At 42.1% G+C, this 10,132-nt stretch overlaps 1 protein-coding gene across 1 annotated transcript in view; it reads left to right on the top strand.

Annotated features, from left to right (window-relative positions):
* Positions 1-2,928: 2,928 nt before the first annotated feature.
* Positions 2,929-10,132, top strand: part of tomm70a (translocase of outer mitochondrial membrane 70 homolog A (S. cerevisiae)) — a 30,125-nt gene continuing 22,921 nt past the window's right edge. Inside the window, exons 1-2 of the mRNA XM_043701155.1 lie at positions 2,929-3,194; positions 7,889-8,062. Of these exons, the coding sequence (XP_043557090.1) occupies positions 2,967-3,194; positions 7,889-8,062 (402 nt within the window). The 5' untranslated portion in view covers positions 2,929-2,966. The remainder of the gene's footprint in view (positions 3,195-7,888; positions 8,063-10,132) is intronic.

The following is a 10,132-nucleotide window of genomic DNA, read 5'->3' as shown; positions in this document are numbered from 1 at the left end:
TAAGCAACTTTTTTTAAACTTCTATTTCATAGACCTACAGTGGAGAATAAAATCTCAGGAGTTGCATGTCCCTTTCTCCTTCTCACAATAGAGGCTTCGGGAACCAAATAAAATTTCTAAACATCTATATTTTTAACGAACCATATACATCTTGCAAAGCTGATCTGTAACCACTTTCCAATTGTTGGATCTAGATTGATGTCAGCCTTGAATGAAAGATCTTCTCTGCCTGTCAGCAATTCAATTTTGTCAACAAGAAATACAGTGACCATGAGAAGTCATCAAATTTTTATCCTTAGTTTGCAGACCTTTGGCTCCCAGTGTTGTTTGACCTTTTACCCTTCCTTTAAAAAAAGGTCTCCATGGATATTGTTTTACTTTCAAGCTATCTGTGTCAAGGATGAGGAAATATAGTTTCTTACAATGATAGGGTGGATCCTCAAAAATCTGGGAGATTTTATTCTTAATTCGAAAAAGAGGACTGCTACAGAGGCAATGTAAATGCATATGTAAATTTGGTGGCTGATTGGCAAAATCTTCGGTGTCGAAGAAACTTCAAACAGACTGAACTGTGATTTCTTGTGACAACAGGATAATGAGAGACAGTGACACTTCATCAGAACAGTTAATAACTGGGAAAAACTGGTATCTATCCTGAAACCAAAGTTGGGGGTGAGGGTGGTCATGAGCAGATGGGTAGAGATGTAGCCTTAAAGGAGAGGTATGAAAGGGGTAGGCAAACAAGGAGGTTAAGAGTAGCAGGCCAGGACAGAAGAAAATCTGAATAAGAAATAATAAGAGCTAACAGTGAAAACAAATGGGCTAGCAGTGCTGAATGCGGCACAGTGGGTTGGTGGTTAGTGCTGCTGCCTCACAGCACCAGGACCCAAGTTTGATTCCAGCCTTGGCTGACTGTCTGTTTGAAGTTTGCATATTCTCTGTCTGCTTTGGTTTCTTCTGGGTGCTCTGGTTTCCTCCCACAGTCTAAGGATATGCAGGTTAGGTGGATTGGCCATGATAAATTGCCCAGTAGTGTCCAGGGATGTGTAGGCTGGGTGGTTTAGCCATAGTAAATACAGGGATAGGGTCAGGGGCAGGACCTGGGAAGTGATGCTCTTTGGAGGTTCAGTGCAGACCTGATGGATTGAACAGCTTCTTTCCACATTGTGGGGATTCTATGAATATTGTGATAATGGGCCTAAGAGTACATGGGAATGAATGAATGTGCTAAAAGCAACTCATATCATAACAGTATGGGGTAGTTTAAATACATGGAAGGATGGAATCAGATTCTAAAGTCACTAAACGTGATGTTGAGTCCTAGAGGCCACAGGTTGCCAACTGGAAAATGAAATGTTACTCTTTGAGCTTGCGCTAGGGCTTGCTGGAATACTGCTGCAGTCCGGTTACAGAAATGTTGATGTGGGAACACAATGGTTTTTGAAGTGGCAAACAACTGGCAGCTCAGGTCATTTTACTGTAGATAGGCAGGAGGCTGGAAGAACACAGCAAGCCAGGCAGCATCAGGAGGTGGAGAAGTCGACGTTTCGGGTGTAACACTTCTGGGGGTGGGTGTGGGGGGAGCTGCAGATAAAGGTGGTGGCGGGGGCAGGGTGGTGAACTGGGGGTAGGTAAAGACAGGTAGAGGGTATGACATGGCTGGTCAATGGGAGGAATGAATCTGGTTGGTGGCAGGGATGAGTGGAAAGGAATGGGATAGGCTGGAAAGGGAGTCAGGGGATGGGAAGGGAGTTTATTTGAAAGTGGAGAACTCAATGTTGAATCCTCTGGACTGTAGGCTGCCCACACGGAAAATGAGGTGTTGTTCCTCCATTCTGTGGTGTGGTTCATTGTGGCAATGGAGGAGGCCAAGGATGGTCATGTCAGAAAGGGAGTGGGAAGGGGAATTAAAATGGGCGGTGACTAGGAGGTCCGGTTAGCCCGCTTGGTCCTGGCTGCGATGCTGGGTGAACCGTTCCCTAAGATTAAGTTTGGTCTCCCCGATGTAGAGAAGACCACATCGGGAGCACCTGACACAGTAAACTAGGTTGGAAGAGAGGCAGGTGGATCTCTATTTCACCTGGAAGGACTGTTTAGGGTCCTGGATGGAGGTGAGTGGGGATGGTGTACTGGTAGGTTTTGCATCTTTTCCGGTTGCAGGGGAAGGCACGTAGGGGTTTGGGGCCATTAGTGGGGAGAATGACACAAACCAAGGACTGTCAAAGGGAACAATCTTTGCGGAAGGCAGAGAAGGGTGGTGGGGTCTAGTTGGAGTTGGTGAAAGTGTTTAAGGATGATGCGTTGGATGCGGAAACTGGTGGGGTGGTAGGTGAGGACAAGGGGAACTCTGTCTTCATTGCATTATTGAGACCAGTGGAGTGGGGAAATGGGCTGGTGCGGCAGAGGGCTGTCTGGAAGACAGTGACAGGAAGGAGAATCCTGCAAGCAAACCCACAGACTCCCACAACTACCTGGACTACACGTCCTCTCACCCAGTATCCTGCAAGAACTCCATCCCATTCTCCCAATTCTTCCCAATTGGGAAGGTTGAAGAGAATTGACGAAGATGTTGGAAGGCTAAGGGTAGGTGCGAATTACTGCAAATGTTGGAATCTCTGCCAAAAACAACAAAATGCTGGAGATCACAGCAGGGAGGGCAGCATCCGTGGATAGTCATCTCGACGCGAAACGTTAGCTTCCTCTCTATCTCTCTCTCCACAGATGCTGCCTGACCTCCTGTTATCTCCAACATTTGTTGTTGAAAGGCGAAAGGCTGCGTTTCCCTGTGGTCCTCCGCGCCGGGAGGTGGCGCTGCAGCAGTTGTCTGCGGAGTGGAACGGCTGAGGATCTCGCTGTGATTGAGGGAGGATGTGCCCCGGAAGTATTAGTTGACTGGAGAGGGGGGGGAGGGGAATCTTTCCGGGTCGAATTCTGCTGCTCTGTCCCTCAGTCCTGGCTGCACCGTGATGGCGGCCTTGAAACCCGTCGAATCGCAGAGCGGTTCCAGCTCCGGCCTGACCCGCTGGCAGCTGGCCCTCGCCATCGGCGGCCCCGTCCTCCTGGGAGCCGGCGCCGTCTACCTGTGGAGGAAGAGGACGGTGTCGAAGCGGAGCGAGAGGAAAGCGCCGGAAGGCAGCTCCAGCCCAGTGCCCAAGGAGGACAGCGGCCGCGGGGAGAATGAGGCGGATGGTCTGGTATGGAACTGGGGCGGAGGGGCCGGGTAAACCCGGGAGAGCTGTGGTCGGAGGTAGCAGCACAAAGACTGAATCGAGGGAGATGTAGTTAGCTAGAAGCTTGTAAAGGCATCTTGGAGGAGGGAGGGAGAGAAAGGAGGCAGATAATGAGGAAGAGCAGAAAATTATATCATAGAGCTGTCTCTGTTCTTTCAATTGAAGATATCTACTTTGAATCAAGTTTCCCATTTTGCGATATTTCAGAATGCTTGTGGAACTCTTTCCCCCTTGAAATACATATAAAGTCTCATTCAATCATAGAGTTGGCATTCAATAGACGTAAGTGCGTTCAGAAAGACAGAGGGAGTATGAAAAAGAGAGCCTCGCAGCAATCAGGAAAGGAACTTGTGTATGCACATAAATAGATGAACCAGGAGAGAGCAGATTAGGGACCAAAAAGGGGAGTGTGCTCACAATGGGTGCTTGTACAGTTGAGGTTTTAAATGAAGGGCTGAGTGAATGAGCAATCTCAGACTTCTGCAGAGGACCCCAGCATCAACCACGCAATCTTCAGCCAATTCAGTTCACTCTATGTGATAAAAAGAAATAGTTGGAGGCACTAGACTTTGCAGAAGCTATGGACCCTGACAACCTTTCAGCAATAATACTAAAGACTTGCCCTCTAGAACTTGCTGCACCCCTAGCAACATTGGCACCTACCTGATAATATGCAAAATTGCCAAGCATATCCTGCAGACAAAAAGCAGAACAAATCCAAACTGGCCAATTACTGCCAATCTATTCTTGATCATGAGTAAAGCGATGGAAGGTGACATCAACAGTGCAATCAAGCAGCATCTATTTACCAAGCGCTTTCTCATGGATTCCCAATTTGGGTTGGCCAGGGCCACTCAGCTCCTGACCTCATTATTACCTGGGTTCAAAAATGGACAAGTGAGCTAAGAGTAATGATCCTTGATACCAAGCCGAGTTTGGCATCAATGAGCTGTAGTAAAACTGGAGTCAATGGAAATCAGGTGCAGGGGGAGAAACTGTCTGCTGGTTGGAGTCATACCTGGCACACAGGAACATCATTATGGGAGGTTTGTCTTCTCAGGTCCAAGTGCATGAGTTCCTCATGGTAGTATCCTAGGCCCGTCATGAGTTTGGTAGAGGGGATATTGGCCAATGAATGTACAATGTTCAGTACTATTCACGACTTCACCGATACTGAAGCAGTCCCAATCCAAATGCAGCAACAGCTCAACAATATCTGGCTTGGGCAGAAAAGTAGCAAGTAACATTTGCACCATACAAATGCCATCTCTAACAGGCAATTTTACCCTTACCCTCTGAGTTTGTGGTATTCACATCACTGAATCTTCCAGTATCAACGTCCTGGGGATTACCATTGATCAGAAACTGAACTGGACTAGCCATATAAATATAGTGGTTGTAAGAGCAGGTCAGAAGCTAGGAGTAACAACGAACTTACCTCATGTCTCCCTAAAGCCTGTCAACATTCAATAAGGCTCAAGTGAAGAGTGTGATGGGGTACTCTCCACTTGTCTGGATGAGTGCAGTTCCATTAACACTCAAGATGTTTGACATCATCCATGACAAGGAGCCCACTTAATTAGCACGACATCTACAAACATCTACATCTTCCACCACTGATGATACACAGCAGTGTGTACCATCTATAAAATCCACTGCAGAAATTCACAGCTCCTTCAGCAGCACTGTCCAAATCCATGACCAGTTCCACCAAGAAGGACAATGGCAACAGATATATGGGAACTCCACAGCCTGCAAGTTCCCTTCCAAGCCATTCCTTCACTGTCATTGGGTCAAAATCTTGGAATTCCCTCCCTAATGGCATTGTGGGTTTATCTACAGCACATGAACTGCAGTGGTTCAAGGAGGCAGCTCACCATCACCTTGTCAAGGACAACCAGGACGGCCCAGCCTGTGACACCCAAGTAAATAGGAGTGAGTTTTAAGATAAGGGAATTGTTTGCTTTTGCCTTTACAAAGCCAGGCTATGGGAAAAGAGGAGGTAGTTGGGAAGGATGTAAAATTGATATGGGAAGGATTTATTGGTTAGGTTGTCTGTACTTAATGTGGATAAGGCACTGGGTTCAAGAAGTGTTTTCCAGAAAATTGAAGGAATTGAGATTGAGGCAGTGGCCATAATTTTGCTATTCAGCTGTTGACACTTTACTCCCCCATCTGACACTTTTGATCACCTGCAGAGACTTGTTGTCCAGTCTGTCAAAAGGCCACTCACACCACTTGTACTATCTTTTGATCTGTCTGTTTATAAACTCTGTGCCTATATGCTTTCCTTCAGTTCACCTGAAGAAGGAGCAGCACTCCGAAAGCTTGTGATTTCAAATAACCTTGTCGGACTATAACCTGGTGTCTTGTGACTTCTGATCTTATCTACCCCAGTCCAATGTCAGCACCTCCACATCTTGGATGTAATTTTCAGTCATCCTTAGGATTGTGATGGTCACATAGGATAATGTTAGGAAATCAGCATTGGAATGGAAGGATAGTTAAAGCGAGGAACTTTAGGGAGCTTGGACGTCATGATAGCATGTGGATAAAACTGAGGTTCCTAGGAGAGTAGTGTCTCTTTGGACCTATTTCGCTGAATTTATACAATGCAGCTCTAAGGGCGGAGCATTCAGCACATTTGTTTATAGAAATTACTGTGTGCAATTTATTTCACATTGAAATAATTTGAGACAATGAGCAGTCATGTGGGAAGGGTTGGTAGACCAGTGCTACAGCTCCTTTGGCTTTGAATGAAGATGCTGAGAAAAGGTAATTGAGAGGGATCTGAAAGGGAGAGAAAAGGAAAAGATATGTTGAGCAATGAGTGTTGTATTTAATGAAAATTGATCTGCTTCATGGTGTGAAAGGTGAGGATAATTATTAGATTTCTCTTCTAATGCAAGTGATCTTTGAGATTTCCATAACTATAAGCTCCCTCTTTGAAATAAATTCTATTTTATTGCCCTTTAAAACATGGAGGTTTTTAAACGTCTTATAATTTCCGTTAGTTTCTTGTCTTTTTTCATTCTCCTTGTCCTTCCAGCCTTTGCTTTGATAATAGTTTTTCCTCTTGATTTCATTTTATAATTCACATTTCAACTCCCCTTGTCTCATGTTCATTTCTGTACTCTTTCAACAAACTCCAGCTTTTGTTGCATCCCCATTTATTGTGGAAAGAAATTTTATCAACTTCCGTTTAATCCTGAATCTATCCTGTTCTGATTTTCCCTGTAGCAAGCCTTCACAATTTATTCATCTCAAATTATTTCATTTGTTTGAAGACCTTTCTTTAATCCTGTCAATGTTTTCTTGCTAAAAAAAATGCTTCCACCCTTTTTGATAATGGTAACCTTGCATATTTCCATTGTTGCCTTTCCATTATTCTTGAATTTTATGTTAATATATCCTTAAAATAGGGTGCCCAGGAAATGCAATATTTTAATCAATGTCTTCTGCAAATGTAGTAATTTCCTTGTTTTCATATTTATTATGATTATGCAGATTCTTGTGCATGTTCACATTTGAGCACCAATTTTTAAAGATCTACAGAGAAACATCCTCAAGTTGCTTTTCTCTCTGTGCCAAAATGTTTCCTTAATTGCAAATAAGTTTTGCACATTTTACACTTTTAGTATTTCATGTCTTTCAGCTTTTAACTCCATCTTGTGTGTTAGCTAAATTGACTTTGCTGACTGTGGTCTCCAGTCTTGCTCACAGTTTGGCATTGTGAGTGGATTTGACATTCCTCATTTTCAGATTTAATTCCTCTGTTTTAACTAGAAAACAGCAGTATCTCGGATGAAGTCCTAAGGATCAATGGTAATTTGAAAAGCATTGGCTTATCCCTGGCTCTAATCAAAGAGATAAAAGAAAAGAGGAAAATTGAGCAGATGAGCAATTAGTAGACAATGGTAGAATAGAAAACATAAATTGGAACTTCAGGTTACATTACCCTCCACTAATGTGTTTCTTTCCAACTGTAATCCAGTCTGTACTGAAAAAAAAAGGACCTATATAAATGCTGTAGTTTTGGGAATGTCAAAGTGGATGGTTTAATTTGAGGAACATATTTTCATTTACGATGTTGAGGTGCTGAGCAATGAGACATGAGCCTGACATTACTCATGTTCTTTAATATCTTGCTAACTTTATCAGTAATCAGAGTGCTTTCAGAAACAAAATCTCTACAACTTTTGTTTTTTCCAAATATTTTGAAAAATCATTTAAAATGTTTGGCTATTATATTAACATTATTAGCAAGATAAAAGTATGTGCAAGTCTTCTGATTCTGTATTTCCCTTTGGTGTCACACTGTGTTGAGTGCCATTGTACCATGTTAGAGCACTTTGTGTGTTTTATCATATTACTAAGTTCTTTTAGTTTCTGTTTCAGACCTGTTGAACATAAGACACTGACAGTTGTGTATCTAGCAAAATCCATTTCCTTTTAGCAGGAGGATAATGGTGGCAAGAAGACAAATAACAACTGGCAGTGATTATTCATCAGTAATAAAGATAAAGGCAGAAATTACTGCTAGTGGTTTTTTGAATAAAGGGGCAAGATAGTTGCTAAGTGGTTTTGAAGTTGGGCGAGGATTATGATGTGGTGGCTTGGGAATGTTATCCATTTTAAATTTCATTTTCTTCCCTTAGAGCTTGTTAGACCGAGCCCAAGCTGCAAAGAATAAAGGAAATAAGTATTTTAAAGCTGGCAAATTTGAACAAGCTATTCAATGTTATACTGAAGCAATTGGCCTGTGTCCAGTGATTCAGAAACAAGACCTTTCAACGTTTTATCAGAATCGGGCTGCAGCATTTGAGCAATTGGTATGTAAGACTCTTGTACTTTGAGTAACCATAGACTGATTAGCTTCCACATACAAGTGACACTGCTTCTAGCTATGTTTTTGTGGCCCTACTCATTAAGTATGCAGGCCTTCAAATTCTTCTGCATGAATGCCTGGTAACTTAAAAGTGCAGGTTATGGCTGGCCTGCATGGGAAAATCCAGTGCTGAGGCCACGTACTTTGGAGGAATAATGTGTATAAGGATGGCATAACTAATATGCCAGTTGAACATTAACCTTGAGTTTGGCATTACCATTTGAACCAAGGGAACTGCATCCAAGCAACGTGTAGTTAGTTGTATACTATAGAGTTCCAAAAAAAAATTAAACCAGAAAATAAATTTGATTGAGACTCAGTGGTAACAAAGAAGAATTCTATAAATTGGCTTACCATACCTTTATTGATAAAACATTTAATAGAAGAAAATGTCCCATGTTAGGGATGTCCAATTGGTGGGTCCCCATACACTGGCAATCCACTGTCAAAGCCTACGCAGCAATGTCTTTTTAAAATTTGTATTCCTTTTTGCAAGGGAAGATGGGAGTATTGTTTATGCTATGAAATTTATGACCGTATACATTTGGAAGTTGCTACAGTTAACCCTGTGCTTCTATTTGTGTATGATCACTCGAGCAGATCCCCACGGTCTTGGTATCTGCAGCTTCAAATCAATGCACACTGATCTAGAAATTAAGGTAAATTGTACAGTGTCCCTTAGTATCTGTTTATGTGACCCGTAGGTGCACAATGACATGGTACTTTTGTACTATTTAGTCTTTTCCTTATTATTTTGAAACATAGTATTTCTGGTAAATTTAGGTTTTGAACTGGTGAAAATTCTTTGTTGTGACATAAAATGTGTACTTCTTTGTTATTTTAGTTTAGCTGCACGTTTTTGGTTTCTTTGCTGTTCTCTTTATGGTACAATCCTGCCATAGATTTTAATGGAAATTGATCATGCTCTAACTTATTGTTGTCTACATTGAATTTTATGAGCCATAAAGTGTGGTGCTGAAAAATCACAGCCAGTCAGGCAGCATCCGAGGAGTAGGAGAGTCGATGTTTCTAGCATAAGCTTGTCATCAAGAAGAGCTCCTTGACCAGTTGTGCTTTTTCAGTACCACACTTTGACTCTGATCTCCAGCATCTGCAGTCCTCACTTTCTCCTCAATTTTTTGAGCAATTGACTTAGAGTATGAATATACTTGACATAAAATATATTGTAGCAACAGACTGATGGATGGTGCTTAGTTTTTCTTTTGGGACTCATTGCCTGATTTTGCCATTACTACATGAAGCATGTCAAATTTAACAATGACTGCAAAGACTATAAACTGCTGTTCTCTTAATCCTCCTAATCATTTAACAATTGACCTTCCAGTCAGCAGATGTAAGATTTTTGCTTTGAGAATTCCTTCAACTTACAGCAGTAGTATTTCAAACAGCCTGTACAATTGCAGTGTTTATTAAGTTTCCCACTTCTAGGTGGCCTGGAGAAGGCTTGAGATCAAGCAATTTCACCTGTCTCTTAACTTGCTAACTGAAGGTGAAGGTTAATAAATTTGCCTGGGTACTTGCATTCTAACCAGAGTAGTGTGCTTGTTCTACTTGTATCTCCATATTGATGCAAAAAATGAGTTTTATTGAAACTAGTTCACAATCGTGTTTACCTATTTCTCTAATCAACCTGTTCAGAGATCTTTTTACACCCCTCTGGATCAGTGGAACTCTAACCTGGCTCTCTGGCGGTCTTTTGGTTTCTCAAACTGCATCGCTGTAACTATTTGGCAAGAATTGTTTTCAAAATTTATATATGAAACCACTTCCTATGCAAAGTTAATCTAAACTATTGAGGGTATAAGTGCATTTGGAATACTGCTGCTTCAATGGCATGAATCTTGTGGCAGTAATGCCAACAAAACTCAGAGTTGTCATCAATTACTCTTCTGAAACTGACAAGTTAGAGGAATCCAATCATGATCAGATTTATGCATCAATTCAGAAATTTTCATCAATGATTTATCATCTTCAGAGGGTGTGCTGTTGAAAT

The sequence above is a fragment of the Chiloscyllium plagiosum genome, chromosome 12, assembly GCF_004010195.1.
Source record: "Chiloscyllium plagiosum isolate BGI_BamShark_2017 chromosome 12, ASM401019v2, whole genome shotgun sequence".
In the NCBI taxonomy this organism is placed as follows: domain Eukaryota; kingdom Metazoa; phylum Chordata; class Chondrichthyes; order Orectolobiformes; family Hemiscylliidae; genus Chiloscyllium; species Chiloscyllium plagiosum.
The sequence above is the reverse complement of the archived record's forward strand: the minus strand, read 5'-3'. Positions and strand labels throughout refer to the sequence as shown.